The 21,191-nt window shown below is 45.6% G+C and overlaps 1 protein-coding gene across 5 annotated transcripts; it reads left to right on the forward strand.

Annotated features, from left to right (window-relative positions):
- Positions 1–1,611: 1,611 nt before the first annotated feature.
- On the forward strand, positions 1,612–21,114 carry LOC145356804 (protein PHTF1-like). 5 transcript variants are annotated; one of them, XM_080209688.1, is made up of 18 exons: positions 1,612–1,705; positions 2,756–2,831; positions 4,225–4,281; positions 4,816–4,885; positions 6,177–6,335; positions 6,439–6,595; positions 7,640–7,712; positions 8,449–8,604; positions 9,050–9,139; positions 11,619–11,834; positions 12,518–12,646; positions 13,347–13,619; positions 13,789–13,920; positions 17,560–17,646; positions 19,002–19,157; positions 19,870–19,965; positions 20,441–20,566; positions 20,650–21,114. In XM_080209688.1, exons 2-18 carry the CDS (start codon positions 2,787–2,789, stop codon positions 20,665–20,667), a joined length of 2,040 nt encoding a protein of 679 aa, XP_080065814.1. In that variant the 5' UTR covers positions 1,612–1,705; positions 2,756–2,786; the 3' UTR covers positions 20,668–21,114. The 5 variants fall into 5 exon arrangements, with proteins under 5 accessions (XP_080065814.1, XP_080065817.1, XP_080065816.1 ...); XM_080209689.1 differs by having other exon boundaries at positions 1,632–1,701; XM_080209691.1 differs by lacking the exon at positions 19,002–19,157.
- The last annotated feature ends 77 nt before the right edge of the window (positions 21,115–21,191 follow it).

Consider the following 21,191-nt stretch of genomic DNA (forward strand, 5'->3'; position numbering starts at 1 on the left):
CTCACCTGTGGACACTGACATTTTAAATATATCTGCTAGGGCCCTGCAATTTCAACACTAGTCTCCTTCAAGGTCTGAGGGAATACCCTGTCCGGTCCTGGGGATTTATCTACTCTGATTTGCCTCAAGACAGCAAACACTGCCTCCCCTTTAATCTGTATATGTTGCACGGTCTCCCTACTTGTTTACCTTTTTTCCATAGACTCCATGCCAGCTTCCTTAGTAAATACAGATGCAAAAAACCCATTTAATATCTCCACCATTTCTTTTGGTTCCATACAAAGACAACCACTCTGACCTTCAAGAGGACCAATTTTATCCCTTACTATCCTTTTGCTCTTAATGTACCTGTAATATACATATCTAAGACCTCCTGGTGCCTTTCAGATTTCTCTGCTTTTATTTGTGATTCTGAGAAATGGAAATGGCTTCAGTCAAACAACTAATCTGAATTTTTTGGAAGGAGTCAATAAACTTGGTAGACTGGGCAGTTGGCTTTGACATCATTCCACATAAGAGCAGGCTTCAGTCCTGTGTGATTATTGGCCACTTTTTGTATAAGGAACATGTTCATTCTGTAATCTTGAGTGGAAAGTAGTTATGGGTGGTAGTGATTCTGTGTGGGCACTGGTTACCATTCTTGGGTGCTGACAAGATTGGGATTCATTGTCCATCACTTAATTGTCATTTCTACAACTGACTTGTTGAACCACTTCTGAGCATCATTTACATTGAGAGATTGGAGTCACGCATCAGGTGGGTTTGAGGTTTCAGGAATTCCTACAGTGCAGAAAGAGACTGTTCAGCCCATCGAGTCTGCTCTGACTCTCTGAAGAGCACCTTACCCAGACCCCTCTATATCTGTTCCTGTAACCCTGCACATTTAGCATAGCCAATCCACCTAACCCGCACGTCTTTCAGACTGAGGGGAAACCGGAGCACCTGGAGGAAACAAAGGCAGACAGGTGGAGAACATGCAAACTCCACACAGTCATCTAGGGCTGGAATTGAACCCAGGTTCCTGGCACTGTGAGGCAGCAGTGCTAACCATTGTGCTGGCATCTTGGGATGGTGGGGGTTGGGGGGGGGGCGCGGGTGGATGGAGATGGTTGTGGTTGTTTGGGGTTTTGAGGGGGTTTATGGCTTTGGAAGATTTGGGGTTTTTGGAGTTTGGGGTTACGGGATGTTTGGGGTTTGGGTTTTTGGTGTTTTTGGGGTTTGGGGGTTTCAGGGAGTTTGGCAATATTTAAGGTGTTTTGGGGGTTTGGAGTTTTTGGGGTTTCAGAATGTTTGGGATTTTTGGGATTCTGGAGGGGGTTGGCAGTATTTGGGGTGTTTTTGGTGGAATTTGGGGTTTTGGGTTTGGATGTTTGGGGTTCAGGGTTTTGAGGGCAATAGCTGGGGTGTTTTCAGGGAGGATTTGGGGGTGAATTTGGGGTTTCGGGGGATCTGAGTCCTCGAGGTGAATCCGAGTTGAGGCTGGGGCAGAAATGGTTAACTGGGATCTTGCTGTGCCTCAATGACCTCTTCCCCAGTCACTGGGAGGGGGCGTGGCCACTCATTAAATATTCAGCAGCCGATGAATATTGATGAGGTGATGAATATTAATGAGCTGCTGCTGCTGCTGCCGCCGCCGCCGCTTCCGTCGCCGAGGCTTTAGTTTAGAGGCCGAGGCCCAGCTCCCGGGCCCGGGCCGCGGCTGCAGGTGACGGTGGGGCGGGGAGAGGGGCTCCGAGCCCCGGGGGGAGAGGCGGGCCCGAGCCGGGGGGCTGCGGGACGGGGGTCTCGGGTTTGGGGGGGGGAGGGGCTGTTTCCTGGGGGCTGGAAAGGTCCCCGGGGGGGGGAGGGTCCCATGGATAGAGGAGGGGGTCCCCGGTTAGTTGGGGATTCGGGGTTTGTGGGTGAATTGTGGGGGTGTTGGGGGTTCTCTGAGGGGTTGTGGGGGTCTCACAGGAAATGGGTGGGGGGTCCCAAGGGAGGGAGGTGGTGGTCGTGGGGAGGGGGGGGGGGGTTGGTGTTTTGTGAAGGTTGGGGGTCTGTAAAGGGTGAGGGGAGTCCTGGGGGTTAGAGGGCGATCGGTCAGGGGGAGTCCTGGGGGTTAGAGGGCGATCGGTCAGGGGGAGTCCTGGGGGTTAGAGGGCGATCGGTCAGGGGGAGTCCTGGGGGTTAGAGGGCGATCGGTCAGGGGGAGTCCTGGGGGTTAGAGGGCGATCGGTCAGGGGGAGTCCTGGGGCTTAGAGGGCGATCGGTCAGGGGGAGTCCTGGGGCTTAGAGGGCGATCGGTCAGGGGGAGTCCTGGGGGTTAGAGGGCGATCGGTCAGGGGGAGTCCTGGGGGTTAGAGGGCGATCAGTCAGGGGGAGTCCTGGGGGTTAGAGGGCGATCGGTCAGGGGATGGGGGAGAACTGTGGGCGTTTCATATATTCAGGAAATGAGAGGTGAAGGTTGTGGGCATTGAGCTTGGAGCTAATGAGGAAATGTTAGTTTTATGGTGTGAGCATGTTGTATAAAGGGTGTGTGGGTGTATAATGTGGGTGGGAGTGTAGGTTATGAGGGGAGATGTCCAATAATTTGCCAAGTTCCTGGTTAGAAGCCTGAAGCTCTAATGTTGCTGCCATTGATCACGTCACTTTCTATGCAATGGAAACATTTGGGGGTGGATTTGTTGACATTGATTTAAAAACAGCAGCAATGAAGCTGTTCTCTTTGCAACAGTCTTAGATTCACTCACTGCTTAATTTCAATTTTCTTTTCCAGATAAGATGAGTTGCTGGTAATTGAGAACCAAATGGCCTCGAAAACAACTGACACCATAACATGGTACCAAAGAAAGGTATGTTCCCAGTACCTGGGGCACAAAGAGCTGTAACTGAGAATTCATACAGTGTAGTAGTTAGAATCCCTTACAGTGCAGAAAGAGGCCATTCAGACCATCAAGTCTGTACCAACCATCCAAAAGAGCATCCCACCCAGGCTCCACACTCTGCCCTATCTCTGTAACCTTATGCATTTACCATGGCTAATCCGCCTAACCTACACATCTTTAAACTGTGCGAGGAAACCGAGCACCCAGAGGAAAGCCAGGAACAGTTGGTTTGGCCCAACTGATTTAGGCTGGTCTTTATGTTCCATATGATTCACATCCGACACCTACCCCATCTCTGAATCTATGCTATTCAAATCAGCTATTTCTTGTGGAAGTGAGTTCACACTCTCACCACTCTATGGTAAGTAAGTTTCTTATGAATTCCCCAGTGGTTTTATTAGTGAGGTCCTTAGTTTCCCATCTCCCCCCAAAATAGAAACATGTCCTTTAAAATAATGAAAAGGCAACTTCTATTAAGTCTCCCCCTCAGCCTTCGCCTTTGCTTTTTTGGAGAAAAGACTTCCCTTTTACAGAGAACAGCACAGCACGGGAAACAGGCCCTTCGGCCCAACAAGCCCAACATTGAGTGCCCTCCTCTACCTAATTTTAGTACTAATTTCTGTAACACTTCTGTAACTGCTCACAGTGCCACAGTCCCGGGTTTGATTTCCAGCTTGGGTTGCTGTCTGTGTGGAGTTTACACGCTCTCCCTGTGTCTGCATGGGTTTCCTCCAGTTTCCCCTCTCAATACACAGATGTGTGGGTTAGGTTGATTGGCCCTGCTAGTCAGGGGGACTAGCTCGGGTAAATGCATAGGGTTATGGAGATAGGGAGTGGGTGGGATTGTGGTCGGTGCAGACTCAATGGGCCAGATGGCCGCCTCCTGTACGGTTTGATTCTAATTCGGTCTGTATATTAGTTTAAGACATTTTCAGTGTTCTCTATTTCACAGTTCTTATTTGTTTTAATTGACTGATTTAATGAAATAACAGAGGCTGCGAAACAATCACATATGGCGTTCATCAAGTTGATAAGGAATAAATTGAGCAGGAATTCACTCTGTGATTCTACAGCAGTCAACGTGGTTGTAAAGTTTTCTTTTTCCATTTTCAGCTTCTTGCTCTCTCTCGCGCACACATACTCACAATGTACAGACACTGACACTTACCTCATGAAGCCCATACACACTCATGCCCCATACCACTCTCACGCGCCGTGACTCGCTCATACTCTGTTTCTCGGAGGTTAATTATGGCAATAGATTCACAATCCTAACATGTTGTTGCAACAAACAGAATAGGAGATGTTTCCATTGTTCTTTCATCGAGTGACTTATCTGATTGGAATTGTTCTGTTTCAGATTGGAGCGTATGATCAACAGATCTGGGAAAAGTCAATTGAGCAAACTGAGATTAAGGTGGGTTGTTCAAATGGAATAATAGCTCCCTGCCTATTACTGTTCCCCTGTTGGAGAGTCTCTGTGAGCCTTGCTGTGTTTCAGTGGAGTCTGGGTCAGGGTGCATGGTGTGCACCGTGGTTCAGGCGTTGGGCTATTAACCCATTCACCACAGTGGTGGTTGCTACAAGTCCTTTGACCTTTCACATGAAGATCACGTGGATTTGTTTTTGCCAAGCTAGAAGAGTAAAAGAGATCCATGATAGTTCTTAATCCTGGAGTCTATTTTCAAACAAATCATTGAGATTTTTTAAAAAGTCAAAATCCTTTCCAGTAATTGTAATTTGCTTAACAATTTATTACTCGCAATGATTGGGGTGTGTGTGTGTGTGCGCACGCAAAGGGCAACAATTAATCTGTGTGTATATCAAGTACAGACAGGTCAGTGTGAACAGAGAGGTTAATGAGAGCCACTTGTATGACACATACAACAGAGAATGTTTACACACCCAAAATAACCAAGCTAATTTAAATCCTGTAAATATTTAACTTCAGGGACTGCGAAGCAAACCAAAGAAGACTGGCCGAATAAAGTCTGATCTGATAGATGTTGACCTTGTAAGAGGTGAGAGCAGCGAGGGAGTTTTCACTGTTTATTAATCACCTTTTATCTTTTTAAACTAGCTCAGTAAGGCAGCAAATAGCAGCACAATCACTTCATGCAGAGTATTTCTATATAGCACAATGCTTAGGAATATTAGGACCATTCAATTAGATTATGGATGATCTGTGTCTTGAGTCTATCTACGCATACGTCAGTATTTATAATGCAAACTGCCAACGTAAACATGTCACACTGTAATACTGTCCTGTTGGACAAAGTAGCTAAAGTCTCAATTCTTGCACTTCAGAAGTAATTGATTATTTGAAGCATTTACAGATAATGTGCTCCATAAACACTGATGTAGATGAGGTGGGCCAGATGCCTGTTTCTGTGCTCGACATTTTCTTAGCTTGGAGCTGGGAACATTGGAAGGGCTCTTCTGCTCTGAACACCCAAGGAAGATCCATTGGCTAACCTGCCCTTACATTGGCCTTGTCAGGTGTGAGGGCTGGACCTAATGCAAAGAGGCAAGAAACATCTTTTGATGGAATAAAACAGTTGCATTTTGTTCACAACCTTAGCAGATTGAATAAACGCAGAGAATTTACAGAAATAGCCAATTTGGTCTAAATTGATCCATACTGGTGTTTATCCACCTTCCCAGCCTGCTTCAACTCATCCTGTTGCTACATCCTATTCCTTTCTCCCGCATGTGTTTATCCAGCTTCCACCTCAAACATTCCCTGTGGTAGCGAGTTCCAAATTCTCACCACTCTCTGGGTAAAGAGGTTTCTCCTGAATTCCCCACTGCATTTGGGAGTGACAGTCTTACATTAATGAGCCTTAGTTCTGGACTCCAACCATAAATACGAACTTCAGGTTACCTCTCAGCCTTCCATTTTCTAGAAAGAAAAAGCTTCAGCCTGTTTAGTCTTTCCTGTAGTTCTAACTTGAGACGTAGCGCAGCGATAATGTCACTGAACTAGCAATTCAGGTGCCCTGGCAAATTTTGTGGGAGTGCGGATTCACATCCCACGGCAGTTGCTGGAATTTAAATTCAATTAATAAAATAAGTCTGGATTATAATGGTGATCATGAAACTATCATTGTAGTCAAAACCCATCTAGTTCAGTAATGTTCCCCAGACCCACAACAATATGGTCGATTCACAAGTTGCTCAAAAGAACTAGGGATTAGGTTAGCCATGAAAGTATAGAATTAACCCCTTAGTTTTGCTACCATTCTTGTAAAGATGTTTTGCACCTTATCCATTTCCTCTACGTCATTTTAACCAGTTGTCTTCATCATCCAGGTTCAACTTTTGTTAAAGCAAAACCTGAAAGTCCATGGACTTCCTTAACCCGGAAGGGGATAGTTCGAGTGTTATTCTTTCCGTTTTTCTACCAATGGTGGATTCAGGTAACCTCGCTGGGGACCTTCACATGGCTGCTGATTCTCTACCTCTTGGAAGGTACTTTGCAAAATACATTCAGCTGTCCGTTATAACTTCAGTGCAGCCTTATTGTAACTGTTACAGTTGTAAAATGATACTGATCCTGTTGTTGTCCTTCCAGTGGTGGCAGTGGGCCTGTATTTGTTGGTGCCGGTCTTGTACATCAGTGAACTCATCAGCCCCATGGTTCTGATGCTACTGCTGGGGACAGTTCACTGCCAGATAGTCTCAACCCAGCGACACACTGCTTCACCCTCAAACGGAGGCAGATGCAGAAGGTGAGCCTTGTGGTACAGATTATTAAGACCCAGTGACACTAATCTAATGTACAGGAATCCCTTTGTGATTCTCAAACTGAATGTAAACAAAGAGAAATCAGCACATACTTCATGCCAATTTTCTTTCCATTATAAAAACCTGTCAGCACTTAGTGCAAGGAGGGATGTGAAATTTAAATTTGAGGCATTAAAAGGTCGAGAGTGAGTTCGATCAGCCAGCACAGAGGTGGATGGGACTTTGAGTAGAAGACAGGCTTGCCCACAACTCTCCTCTGAAGACAGAAGTAGGCAAGCTCCTTCAGACTTAACTGTTTGATGTCAGAATTGACCTCCTGGCCAAACTCTCCATGAGAATGTTCCACGGCACCAAGAGTCTGAATGTGCATGTTGTGATGATGTAGAGATGCCGGCGTTGGACTGGGGTGAACACAGTAAGAAGTCTCACAGCACCAGGTTAAAGTCCAACCAGTTTATTTGATAGTAATCCCACAAGCTTTCGGAAACGGTGCTCCTTCGTCAGTTGTGATGAAGGAACAGTGTTTCCGAAAGCTTGTGGGTTTACTATCAAATAAACTGGTTGGACTTTAACCTGGTGTTGTGAGACTTCCTACTGTGCATGTTGTGTACAGTAATGAGAAGAGTGGCCAGTGCTCAAGGTGGGACTAACACAGGACTGGACACAGTGCTCAAGGTGCAGTTTGGGAATGAAGTCTGTAAACATCTAATTAATCCACCAGTGATGTAAATCAGCACTTAATGCACAGCATAAAGCCCACAGTGACAGGATTTGTCAACACTGTCATGGTTCATCTGGGCTACAGGGTTACTATGATGAGACTTGATGGTCTTTGACCCTTTGCATTCCTGAGGTACAAGTTTGTAACTGAACATCCCACATCACAGAAATCCTTTCCACGTTTAGGGACTGCCTAAAGTTTGTGCATTCCTGGGCATGTTGGTGCTGTGCGCTGCTGGGCGTGGTGGTGCTGCGCGCTGCTGGGCGTGGTGGTGCTGTGCGTTGAATGGTGTACTTTTCTTGTTTAGAGCAACGCAGACAAGAAACCTGTCGAGGAAGGTTGGACGATGCACCATAAACCCTGGACCTAACTCTGGGAGAGTAAGTCTTCTTTCCATCTCTGTAAAGATTTGTTGTGCAAATCACAAAGAACATTGGGAACACAGAAGGCCATTGTAGCCTGACCTGTAGATTGGCTGATCTAGTTTGGTTAATGGTGCATTGATTAAGCAAATTGTGCAGAATTAACTAGAAGATTGGCTACTGGTGTGTGAATGATCAGGTAGATTGGTTACTGGTAGTGGGATTAACTAATATATTGGTAACCAATCTACTGGATAATTCTGTACTATTAACCAATGTGTGGATTTATTAGCACTGTGAGTACTTATGTTGCAATAACGTTTTTATTCAGAATGTACATTTTACAATGTTCAGAAATACCATATGAAAACTTTTGTCTCACTGATTATCTTTTAATTTGCATTTTTATTATACTAGAACCAGTGAAGCACTCTTCCGGCATGATGGCACAGGAGTTAACATTACTGTCTCAGTGCCAGGGACCTGCATTCAATTCCTGGCTTGGGTCACTGTCTGTGCTGAGTCTGCACATCCTCCCCGTGTCTGCATGGGTTTCCTCCCACAATTCAAAAGACGCGCTGGTTAGGCGCATTGGCTGTGTTAACTTCACTGCCACCTCGCTCACTGTAATCTTTTACACATTTCGTGAACAGAATTACAGTTGTTGGGAGAAGTTTGTCTGGGGTTGTTTGTCTGTTTCTGAAGTTTGTGATAGGCTGGAGTTGTTCCTGAGAATCTGTGCTGTGTTCCCCAGGCTGCTGCAAACCGGGGCTCGGATGAGAATTCCAGCGAGGACATGGAGAATCAGTCACGACGGTTGTTGCTTCAGCAAAACGGTGAGGTGACTTTGAACGATTGCATGTTACGGCTCAGAAGGAGGTCACAGGGCAAACCTCGGGCAGCAGCAGAGGTAACTCGGATTGTTCTCACCACTTAGTGGTTTCATTTCTGTCATCATCTTTCTGCTGGAATCAGACCTGTTGAATTTGCAAACTGTGGAGTGATTCCTGATTCTCTCAGAAGAGAACTGGCTTCTTACGCAAAGTATTTTGGCAGGGATTATGGGGTTAGTGATCTCCTAGCCTGGTTTTGATCGCCTGATGGAACCAGAGAGAAATTTCCCTGTTTATTTTCTCAAGTTGACTTGAGTTTTTATTTAATTTTCTGCCTCACCCAGGAGGTGATGTTTTTGGGAGAGCCAGAGAGGGAATATATTGCGGTGCATAACAATTGTCCAGAGGGTCTTTACCTGTCTGTTACTGTTTTGTATGTTAGATTTATGACTGAACGCTGTGCGGTTCACACACTGAAAATCCAACAGAGTTCTGCCTTGCTAACCACAATCTCTTTCCCAGGGCGCAGAAATAATGCCAAGGTGGGAGATTCCAAAAAGAGACTCTGACAGTTTACTGGACTCGGAGATCGAATCGACAGCCCCAGCTCAGGTATGAAGAACCGCGCTGGGATTATCAAACAGCTCTACACAGGCTGGAGGCTAGGGGACCTGACATTGAATCCCAATCGAGTGTGGATGTTCACCTCCTACCTCCCCCCCGCCCCACCCCTCCACCTTCCAACCTACCCCCCAAACCTGGTCATTGAAAGTGGGGAGGAAGAGACGAAGCTGCTGTGGGGTCAGTGTGTGAAACCAGCTACCTGTACAGAGATATCTGCACAATGAACTTGCAGCTGAGAGAGCGCCTGGACAGAGTGCTGCCCAAGATTTGTAGGGATGGTGACAGAAACCAGAGTTTTTAGAGAACAGACTGATTGGCTGAGCCGGGTTGTCAGAAGACAGAGGGGGGGAGTTGTTTATATTGAGTCCGGATTCAATAGGGAAGCTGTAGTGAAAATGGATCCAGTCCTGAGGGTGATCAGAACTTGGAGCCGTCAATATTAGATAATCACTAAATGGGAGTGTCGAATTCAGGAGAACCTTCTTTACCCAGAGAGTGAACAGAATGTGCACCTCTGTCCCACAGGGAGTAGTGAATAATATCGATACTAATATATTATCGTTTAACAGGAAGCTGGATAAACACATGAATCCGAAAGAAATGGAAGGAGGCTGTAGCACAAGCCTAAAGTACAGTTTATTTATTAGTCACAACTGAGGCTTACATTAAATCTGCAATGAAGTTACTGTGAAATTCCCCTAGTCACCACGCTCCAGGTCAGGTCAATGCACCTAAACAGCACGTCTTTCAGACTGAGAGGGGAAACTGGAGGAAACCCACGTAGACACGGGGAGAATGTGCAAACTCCACACAGACAGTGACCCAAACCAGGATCTTTAAATGGTCCACCAAATTTTCTGTCCCGCCCACTACGATTCCCACGGCGGGTGGGACCAGAAAGTGCCATCTCAAACTGGCTCAGTCTGGGATTTAATAAGACAAAGATAAATTGCATTTAGGTAGCGCCGACTACAACCTCAGGACGTTTCAGTGCTTTACAGCCAATGACATTGGATGTGGAGTCCGAGAGGCGTAGACAAAAGTCGTATATAGAAGAAGGATGGGAATGAGGCACTCACTCAGTGTTTAAATGGGCGGTGCGGGTTTGTAGGGCCAAAGGGCTTGTTTCCCGTGCTGTGTTATTCTTTGTACTTTGTACTTTTGAAGAGTTGTTACTCTGTTAGGATAGGAAACACAGCAACCAATTTGCATATTACAAACCCCATAAACAGCAAGGTGATAATGATCTTTATCTTTGCGATGTTGATGGAGGAACGAATACTGGTCAGAACACCAATGATAATTCTCCACCTTATCTGTATTATAAAAATACGTTGGAAAAATCCAACTGAGAGTGTAGACAGGCCTCGGTTTAATGTTTGCTGGAGAGCCAGCACACCTGACAGTGCGGCACTCCCTCAATACGGCACTGAAGTGTTGGTCTGGATTATGTTCTCAAGTCTCTGGAGTGAAATTTAAACCTATAACTTTTTGACTCAAAGCCACTACTGTCTTCTGCCACAGCACTACTTCCCCCTCACTCCAACTCATGGTCAGTGTATAGCACAGTCCAGACAAGATGCTGGAAACTGCAGTGCATCAATCTGTCAGTGGGAGGCAGTGCTGAGTTTGAGACATGTTCTATGTTGAAATGCAGAGGTAACCCAGGGGATTATTCTGTCTCTCTCACTGCTGCCCATAATTATGTTTCTCCTTAAATCAGACCTTCCATTTGTACAATGTGATGTTTAATTTTCTGGGGTTGGGATGGATGTTACCAATAAACAACAAAGGATGTTTAATCCCATGGATGACAGGAAGAAAAACAGGAATATCCTACGTGACCTGGCTTTTTATTTGTTCCTGAAATAACACTGCCAAAAACATGTTAAACTGGTCATTGTTCCTGGTGTTTGTGGGATCTATCTTTGTATAAATTGGCTGCCACACTGGTTATAGAATCTTGGAGTCCCTACTGTGCAGAAGAGGCCACTCGACCCATCAAGTCAGCACCAACTCACTGACAGAGTATCTTACCCAGGCTCCCCCCCCCCTTCACTCTATCCCCTTAAACCCACACATTTTCCATGGCTAATTCCCCCCTCCAACCTATACATCTTTAGACGCCATGGGGTAATTTAGCATGGCCAATCCACCTAACTGGCATATCTTCGGACTGTGGGAGGAAACTGGAGCATCCGAAGGAAACCCACGCAGGGGAGAACATGCAGACTCCACACAGTGGCCCAAGGCCAGAATTGAACCTGGGTCCCTGGTGCTGTGAAGCAGCAGTGCTAATAAATCTAAGTCTTTTTAACAAATTGATTCGAGTCAAAGGGAATCCAGGCAGTCACTAGTTCTAGTTTTGGTTCTTGTGCAGTGTTTGTGTGTGAACAGTGGGGTCACCTTAACCGACGCAGACAGCCTTGTGTTTTGTAGAAATATTCTTTTCCTCCATTTATTTCAGGGTGGTTCAAAAGCGTACGTGAACTTGAGCTCTTTGAGCTCCTCTCGGCAGGATTCGGACAGCAGCCAGCACGGTTCAGAGACTGAGGACATGCTGTGGGACGACCTGCTGAACGGACCGCGGTGTCATTCTTCCTACACCAGTGAGAGTGAGTGTGAGGGTGTACAGAGAGTAACTCTGCCCAAGAAAACATCAATGGAAGAGCCATACCAGCAGGTGTGTTTACTGACTGATGACCTTCTGTGGCTTTTCCAACAACTTTTATTTATATGGCACCTTTAGTGTATTCAAACATCCAAAAACTAGGTAACAGCCATGGATTACAGCACAGAAAGAGGCCCTTCAGCCCATCATGACTGTGCTGGCCATCAAGTACCTATCCTAATCCCGTTTTGCAGCATTTGGTCTGTAGCTTTGTATGCTTTACCATTTCAAGTGTTCATCTAAATGCTTTGTAAATATTGAAGTTCCCATCTCTACCATCCTTTCAGACTGAGAGTTCCAGATTCCCACCATCTTCTGGATGAATAAGTTTTTCCTCAAATTCCCTCTAAATCTCCTGTCCATTTTCTTATATCTAAGCCCCTTGATTATTGAGCTGTAAATTTAGGAGAAAACTTCATTCCTACGTATGTCCCTCATTATTTTGTACACTTTGATCAGGTCCCTCTGTCGGCCTTCTCTGCTCCAAGGAGAACAACCCCAGCCTAACCAGCCTCTCCTCATCGCTGAAGCACTCCAGCCCAGGCAGCATCCTGGTGAATCTCCAGTGCAGTCACATCCTTGCTATAGTGTGGTGCCCAGAACTGCACACAGTGCTCTAGCTATGGCTTAACAATAATCCTGCTTAATTTCAATAGCTTGTGTTTGGAACTAAATTTAATTTATTTTAATTTCAGAACAACTTGCACTGGCTGTACAGCACCAGCCCGAGCTCCCAGCGAGTCAGCGCTATCATCTGGGAAGGAAACGACTGTAAAAAATTCGACATGTCAGTTCTGGAGATTAGTGGAATGATTATGAAACGGGTGAGTCTGCAGACACGAGACAAAATCAACAAGGGGCGGTGAGGAGAGTTTGAAAGGAATTTAGGGACCCAAAGGCAGCAGAGACTCGTGGAGAATGAGGGGAGGGATTTGGGACAGGGTAGAGAGGAGTAGGGGCAGGGTAGAGAAGAGCTGGGTGGGGGTAGAGAGGAGTAGGGGCGGGGTAGAGAGGAGCTGGGTAGGTGGGGGGGAGGGGGGATGTAGGTGAGTTGTGATCTTCATAGAATCAGAATCCCTACAGTGCAAGAGGAGCTCATTTGGCCCATCAAGTCTGCACCCAGTTGCAGAATCCCACCCAAGTCCTATCTCCATAACCAATGTATTCACACTGATAATTTACCTTGATAATCCCCTTGACATTCAGGGTTAATTTATCATGGCCAATCTACCTAACCCACACACCTTTGGACTGTGGGAGGAAACCGGGGCACCCAAAGGAAATCCATGCAGACACAGGGAGAGAACATGTAAACTCCACACAGTCACCCGAGACCAGAATTGAACCTGGGTCTCTGGCGCTGTGAAGCAGTAGTGCTAACCACTGTGCCGCCCCATCTTAAAGGATGGTGACCCAGGGGAGCTGATTTAATGCGCTTTTTCCCCCTTTATCGTTTATGTTCTGAGTTTCCCAGCCCCTGTGGGATCCTCCCCCTCATTCACTTTTCTCCTGTTTGTGTAACAGGCCAGTACCTTTGAGCAGGAGAATGGTTACCGGATCCTGGGATACTTGGTGACTACAGTCCTCACTCTGCTACCCTTCGCGTTTCGCCTCTTCCAGCAGAAGGACCTGGAGCAGCTGGCCACCTACTCCGTCACTGAGCTACTGACTGTAGCCTGCGGTGCAAAACCTGATGCGTTGCTCATCACCTTGGTGCTGATTAACGTTTTGGAGCGGTTCTGTCTGATGTGGATGGTTTTCTTCATTCTGTGTGTGGCAGAGAAAACATACAAACAGGTGAGTAACAGCCGTGGTGTCGCTGAGCGTGTTAATGTTGGAGAATCCTGCAGTGGTGGTGCCTTTGAACCTCAAAGGGAAATGGTTAGATTCTCTTCTGTTGGGGTCTGGTGGTTTGCGTCTCTGATGGAAGGATGAAGTCTCAGTCTGCTCACTGATGTCCACACAGCGATTCCTGTTTGCCAAGCTCTTCAGTCACCTGACATCAGCTAGGAAGGCTCGCAAGTCCGAGATCCCTCATTTTAGGCTGAAGAAGGTGCAGAACATCAAGATGTGGCTGTCACTGCGTTCCTACTTGAAGGTTAGTATGGGATTCAGTGAATGATACAGCAGACAAGGTCAATTAAAGAAGGAAAAGCTGTTTTCAGGAGGGGGAATCAGCAGCCAGAGGTTACGGATTAATGCTGATTGGCAAAAGAACCAAATCTGACAAAGAACAAAGAAAGTTCCAGCACAGGAACAGGCCCTTCGGTCCTCCAAACCTGCACCGACCATGCTGCCTGACTTAATTAAAACCCCTACCCTTCTGGGGACCATATTCCTCTATCCCATCCTATTCATGTGTTTGTCCAGGCACCCTTAAAAGCCATCATTGTATCTGCATCCATTACCCTCCCCCTGCAGCGAGTTCCAGGTACCTATCATTCTCTGTGTAAAAAAAAATCTGCTCATACATCCCCTTTAAACCTTGCCCCTCGCACCTTAAACCTGTGCCCAGTGGTAATTGACTCTTCCACCCTGGGAAAAGCACCTGACTATCCTCTCTGTCTATGCCTCTCATAATCATGTAGATTCTGTCAGGTCACCCCTCAACCTCCGTCATTCCACTGAGAACAAACCAAGTTTCTCCAACCTCTTCATAGCTAATTCCCTCCATACCAGACAACATCCTGGTAAATCATTTCTGTACCCTGTCCAAAGCCTCCGCATCCTTCTGATAGTGTAGCAACCAGAATTGAACATTATATTCCAAGTGTGGCCTAACTAAGGTTCTATAACATGAGGATAACATGCCATGAGGAAATATTTTTTACGCAGTGAGTTTCTGTAATCTGGAAGGCACTGCCTGAAAGGATTTGTGGAAACAGATTCAATAAAACTCCCATAAGATAAGGACGAAATCTGCAGCGTTATACTACAAGACATGTGCTACATGAGTGTCATGATGGCACAGTGGTTAGCACTGCTGCCTCACAGCACCAGGGAATCCGGGTTCAATTCTGGCTTTGGGTCACTGTCTCCCCGTGTCTGCATGGATTTCCTCCTGGTGCTCCAGTTTTCTTCCACACTCCGAAGCTGTGCAGGTTAGGTGGTTTGGTCATGGAAAATTGACTGTTAGTGTCCAGGATGTGTAGGTTCGGGGGATTAGTGGGATAAATGTATGGCATTAAGGGACTAGAGTGGGTCTGGGTAAGATGTTCTATCAGAGTCAGTGGGCCAAATGGCCTGCTGCATAGAGGTGATTCTAAGGGCCAAGGCAGAGTTAATTGAATGGCTCTACCATAAGATGTAGGAGCAGAAGTAGGCCATTCTGCCATTTAATGAGATCATGATTGATCTGATATAATCCTCAACTCCACTTTTCTGCCTTATCCTCATAACCCTCAATTCCCTTACTGATTAAAAATCTGTCTCTCTCAGCCTTGAACATACTAAATAACCCAGCCTCTACAGTGCTCTGCGGTAACGAATTCCACAGATTCACTCCCCTCTGAGAGAAGAAATTCCTCCACATCTCTGTTTTAAATGGGTGGATCCCCTGACTCTGAGATTCTGCTGGCAGATCTTACACTCTCCCACAGGGGGAAACAATCTCTCAGCGTCTGACTTGTCAAGCCTTGCGAGAATCCTGTGTCTCAGTAAGGTCACCTCTCATTCTTCTAACCAAAGAGATAGCGTAGGCACGATGGGCTGAATGGCATCCTGTGCTATTTCATTCTGTGAGGAGGAGGAGGCCATTGGTGCACTGTGCCTGCTACGCTTATTACTATCATTCTCTTGGTGTGATGAGTGCACCTACTACCACAGAAGTCTGCAATTAAGTTTTCTGTAATCCAAGACATTTAACAGATAACACTGGCAAATCCAGCATTTATGACCCATCACTGCTAGTTATTCCTCAAGGAGGTAGTAATGGTGATGAGCTTTCTCTTTGAATTGTCACAGTCCATGTGATGTAGACACAACCATAGTGCAGTTAGTTAGCAGTGTATGTGGCGAGAGGGGCTGGAGCTGAGAATCTGAAGGAATCCCTGGGAGAGACTGAGCTTCAGAAGATGCAGCCGGTTCATTGGTGAAAGGTTGTGCGTGGGGATAAGTTTATTTATTAATGTCATAAGTAGGTTAACACAGTAGTGAAGTTACTGTGAAAATCCTCTAGTTGTCACACACTCCAACATCTGTTCAGGCACACTGAGAGAGAATTTAACATGGCCAATGCACCTAACCCCAGCACATCTTTCAGACAGTGGGAGGAAACCGGAGCACCCTGAAGAAACGCACGCAGGCACGAGGAGAAAGTGCAAACTCCACACAGACAGCGTCCCAAACCGGGAATCAAACCCATGTTCTTGGCTCTGTAAGGCAGCAGTGCTAACCACTGTGCCACCGCACCACCCCACAAGAGACTGGGAGGATGTTCTCTGATAACTGGAAGGCCTGTGAGCGGAGAGCCTGTGGCAGGTGGATGTGAAGGGGGCCCAAGGAGTTGCCAGCTCTGGATTAGAGAGAAACTTGGGACTGCTCCCCATTGAGTCACCAGTGGCAGCTAAAGTTCACAAACTGACAGGACGACAAATGCAGGCAGTGTGGTGAAGCTGATTGGTGGTTCTAATCTCAATCAATCATTTCTGATGGGCTAGTGTATAATGTACATGGAACGCTGCCAAAGCACCAATGACTTTAGCATTGACTGAGTCACATACACCAGCGTGGAATGGCAGCTTAATTGAAGCTGCCTGAATTAATGGATAATAGATGAGAGAGCAGATTATGTGAGCTTCCTTTCAGTGTTTGGCAAGGTGAATGTATTTTTACAATTCTTTATGCTGTAAGCAGTGCCCTCCCCGCTCCTCTCCACACATCACATCCACCTAACTGACAATGCAAAGTCTTTGTGTTGGGGAAGGCAAACTAACAGGTCAGGTGAGAGAGATGGAATGGAACCTCACTAGAGAGGGGAAATGAGGACAAGTGGGAGGAGAGCAGTGGCCTCCCTGAGGTACACAGGAGCATCACTGATTGAAGTGAACAGGGTGTTCAGAACTCACTCCATTTAGTGTAAGCTGCGCCTGAACAAGAGGTAGTGGTCAGAGGAGTTTGAAACCCACCTGATATAAAGAGAATTTGAGGAAACAGTTTTGGTTGCCTCTGTCCTTCTAGATAAGGTTGTGGGTTTGGAAGGAGACTTAGTGAGTTGCTGCAATGCATCTTGTAGGTGGGAGACACGGCTGGCTGTCTGTGTGTGTCGGGGATATCAATCAAGCAGCTGCTTTGTCTCTGATGGAGCAGATCTGCTCAGAGGAAAATCTAAAGACATCCTCCAATAAAGTGTGGATATTCAGTGAATCTTTGAGGAATTATCTGATGTTTATTCTTGTTCCTAGACTTGCCCAGCGACCCAGCAGATTGAGAACAAGATTAACCTACTTTAGCTGAAACATCAGCTTTCCCCACACCACCCCCCCATCCAGAATCCAACATTTCTGAGTTTAAAAATACCTGTCTAGTGTGAGAGCCTAATCCTGAGAAATATCTGGGTGGTGATTGCATAAACCTTAACCATTGCCTTTCAAAGGGAAATGGAATTTCCTGCTAATTGATTAATCTCTCTTTCTCTCTGCCACTCTGTTTTGCTCACTCTGCCTCTCCGACACCATCTCTCCATCCACGGGATTCTGCTTTGCTGTTTTTGCACTTTATCTCTTTCCCACTATCACAGAGGCGGGGCCCACAGCGCTCGGTTGATGTCATTGTCTCATCAGCGTTCTTACTCACTCTGTCCATCGCTTTTGTCTGCTGTGCTCAGGTAAGACTCCGAACCGGTTTGTTTATTGAGGGAAGTTGGTGATGCACAGTTATCTCCCGTCTCTCGGGGAATTTATGATGAATGTTCAGTGTCAGCTCTGCATTGCAACCTCTGATGTCACTTGAACCCTTGTCATTAGGAGATGCAATGGCCTAGTGTTACAATCACTAGACTATCCAGAAACTCAGCTAATATTCTGGAGACCTGGGTTTGAATCCCACCACAGCAGATGGTGGAATTTGAATTCAATAATAAGTATCTGGAATTAAGAATTTTCCAATGATGAAACTATTGACAGAAAAACCTTTTCTAGTTCACTAATAAAGAACATCTGCCATCTTTACCTAGTCTGGCCTACATATGACTTCAGAGCCATAGCAATGTGGCTGACTCTCAACTGCCCTCCGGCTACCAAAGATGGGCGATAAATGCTGGCCAGCCCATATCCCATGAATGAATTTTTAAAAATGTCCTTAACCCCTAACCCAAGTGTTACTCCCACTCCCTCCATGCGGGCCAAGTTTCCAGCAACATGCAAACATCACCTTAATGAAAATTAGAGCTGTTTGTATTGAAAGTACTTTCATTTATAGAGTACCAGAAGCTTGTGGCTTCAAGTTTCACTCCAAATATTTAGGACCACAATCCAGGCTGGCACTCCAGCGTGGTACTGACGCCCCATCGCAATGTCCAATCTTTCAGATGAGACGTTAAGATGAAATCCCACCTGCCCCTCGTGGGTGTGTAAGATCCCATGGCCACTATTCCAAATAGATCAAGGACTTATCCACCATGTCCTGTCCAATATTTATTCCTCATCAATAGTCTGGTCATTTTCACATTACTGCTTATGGAGCTTGCTGTGTACAAATTGGCTGTTGTGTTTCCTACAATTGTTACTACTCTTTAAAAAGTACTTAATTGACTGTAAAGTCCTTTGGAACATCCTGAAGTCATGAAAGGTGCTAAGAAATGCTGGAGGTAATGATTACTCCAGGAGATTGGGTTCGGTTATGTTATGAGTGAAGATTTTGATTTGATTATTGTCCTTTTATTGGGATACAGTGAAAAGTATTGTTTCTTGTGTGCTTTACAGACAAAACATACCATTCATAGAGAAGGAAACGAGAGAGTGCAGAATATAGTGTTACAGTCATAGCTAGGGTGTAGAGAAAGATCAACTTAATGCAAGATAAGTCCATTCAAAAGCCTGACAGCAGCAGGGAAGGAACTGTTCTTGAGTCGGATGGTATGTGACCTCAGACTTGATGGGTTTGGGGTGGGTGGTTATATATTAGTTATATCTCTCACTCCTTTCCGTAACGTGTGAACAACTTATTTTTCTCAATCCCCAGTTTCTTCATGGCCACATGAGCTTCCTGGATTCTCTGTATAATTGGGAACTGTTGATCTGGGGAGCTGCTCTGGCTGTTTTCCTACTGCGGTTGGTTACACTGGGATCAGAGGTCAGCAGGAAATACAATAATGTCTCTATCTTGCTCACTGAACAGGTAAATCTTTAGTCAGCAGAGCAGTTAATTGGGTAGCTGGGATCTTGTTAAATCTTGATAAATGATAGGCTGGTGTAAATTGGACTTTTTATTTTTATTTCAATCCAATCAAGTCCAATTCAGAGTCTGAGCAAGTTGAGATATTCCCGATCCAAGCTGATAAGACGGCTCGATCTACATGATCCAAGCTGATAGGAGTAGGTGTAGCTCCTTCTCCAAGGCTTGATCTTATTTGCATCTTAGCCAAAAAGCTGAGATGCCGCTTTTAAAAATTGCTTCAAATGAACCTGAAACATGACCCAGTGACTTCAACCAAGCACAGCATGTCGATACCACACTTGATCTTAGCCAGAAGGCCAAGATGCAACATGTGTAGCTTATCCACTAATTGGGTGGTGCAGTGGGGTTAGCACTGCTATCTCACAACTTCAGTTTCCAAATTGGGTGACACTTTTCTCTGTGCCTGAGTGGTTTTTCTCCGGGTGCTCCAGTTTCCTCCCACAATCCGAAAGACGTTCTGATTAGGTGCATTGGCGATGTTAAATTCTCCCTCTCTACCTGAACAGGTATTGGAGTGTACCGTCATTGCAGTGTTAATGTAAGCCTACTTGTGACATTAAAACTTTTTATTATTGGTACAAACTCTGTTCTGCCTCTGATGGGTTGGTTTAGCAGTTCATACTGAAACCTTAGTGATTTTTTTTGCCGATAGATCAACTTGTACCTTAAGATGGAGACAAAACCCAACAAGAAGGAACAGCTGTCCATTGTTAATAATGTGCTCAAACTTGCCACAAAGTTACTGAAGGTGAGAAGCTTTCGCACTGTTTTTCTACACTTAAAAGAAATAACAAAAAAAAAATTACAGCATAGGAACAGGCCCTATGGCCTTCCAAGCCTGCACCAATTGAACTAAAAACCCCTACCCTTCCAGGGACCATATCCCTCTTCCAATCCTATTCATGCTTTTTGTCCAGACACCCTTTGAAACTCACTATCATATCTGCTTCCACCATCTCCCCTGGCAGGAAGTTCAAAGCACCCACTGCCCTTTCTGCAAAAAAAACTTGCCTTGTACATCTGTCATCTTTCTGTCTCTCTCACATGACAGCACCTCACTTGTGACACTTACTGGTGTTAAAGGATTCTATTCCTCCCCAAGAAACAGTTTGGGGAGGGGAGAGAAAACAGGCCCACCCTCTTGAAGGAGTTATCAGCAAGGGATGAGTAACTGGAAATGGGTTCAGTGTTTTCAGAGTTATTGCTATCCTTTCCTCCAACAGGAGCTGGACTCTCCTTTCCGAGTGTATGGGCTGACTATGAACCCACTGCTATACAATATTACACGGGTTGTCATTCTGTCTGCAGTGTCTGGCGTGATTAGTGACCTTCTGGGCTTCAACCTCAGGGTGAGTTACTCAGCCATTGATTCAACTGATCAGAGCCTCTGTTTCTACAAAGCAAATTAATTATTTACTCTCTCTTTGTCCAGCTATGGAAGATTAAGTGACTGGTGGATTTGTGTGAAGTTACAGGAAGACACTTTGCTGAACTGGCTGGGTGTGGATTCTGGCAATCGCCTTAGGTCAGACAGCATCTGTGGAGAGAGGCAGGACCTTTCCCTGATGTTCTTCCTTCTCTCCCCAATCCTCTCACTTCACTTGTAAATGGATTTTGCACATCTCTATTGTTCCTTAGCAGACTCACTGACCTGAATTACTGAGTTTCATTCCACAGATGCTGAGCATTTTCAGTAAATTCTTTCACCAACTTGCATCTCAAGGCCTGAGCAAACTGCCTCATCCCCCAAGCCGGAACTTGAGGCTGACGTGTAAATATTATATCTATCTAAGTTGCTGCTATAATGTTATTTTTATTGGGAGTTGGCCATTGTGTAATCTTAAATGTATTGCTGTGTATATATGACTGTATATTTCTTTCCAAGTAAAGCTAAATAGCTATAGCAACAACCAGCTTTTTTTTAAAACCCAAATCCTTATGAAGGACTTGCATTTACATAGCACCTTTCACCAA

The sequence above is a fragment of the Carcharhinus amblyrhynchos genome, chromosome 22 (genome assembly GCF_965287045.1).
Source record: "Carcharhinus amblyrhynchos chromosome 22, sCarAmb.v2.hapA, whole genome shotgun sequence".
NCBI classification, from domain to species: domain Eukaryota; kingdom Metazoa; phylum Chordata; class Chondrichthyes; order Carcharhiniformes; family Carcharhinidae; genus Carcharhinus; species Carcharhinus amblyrhynchos.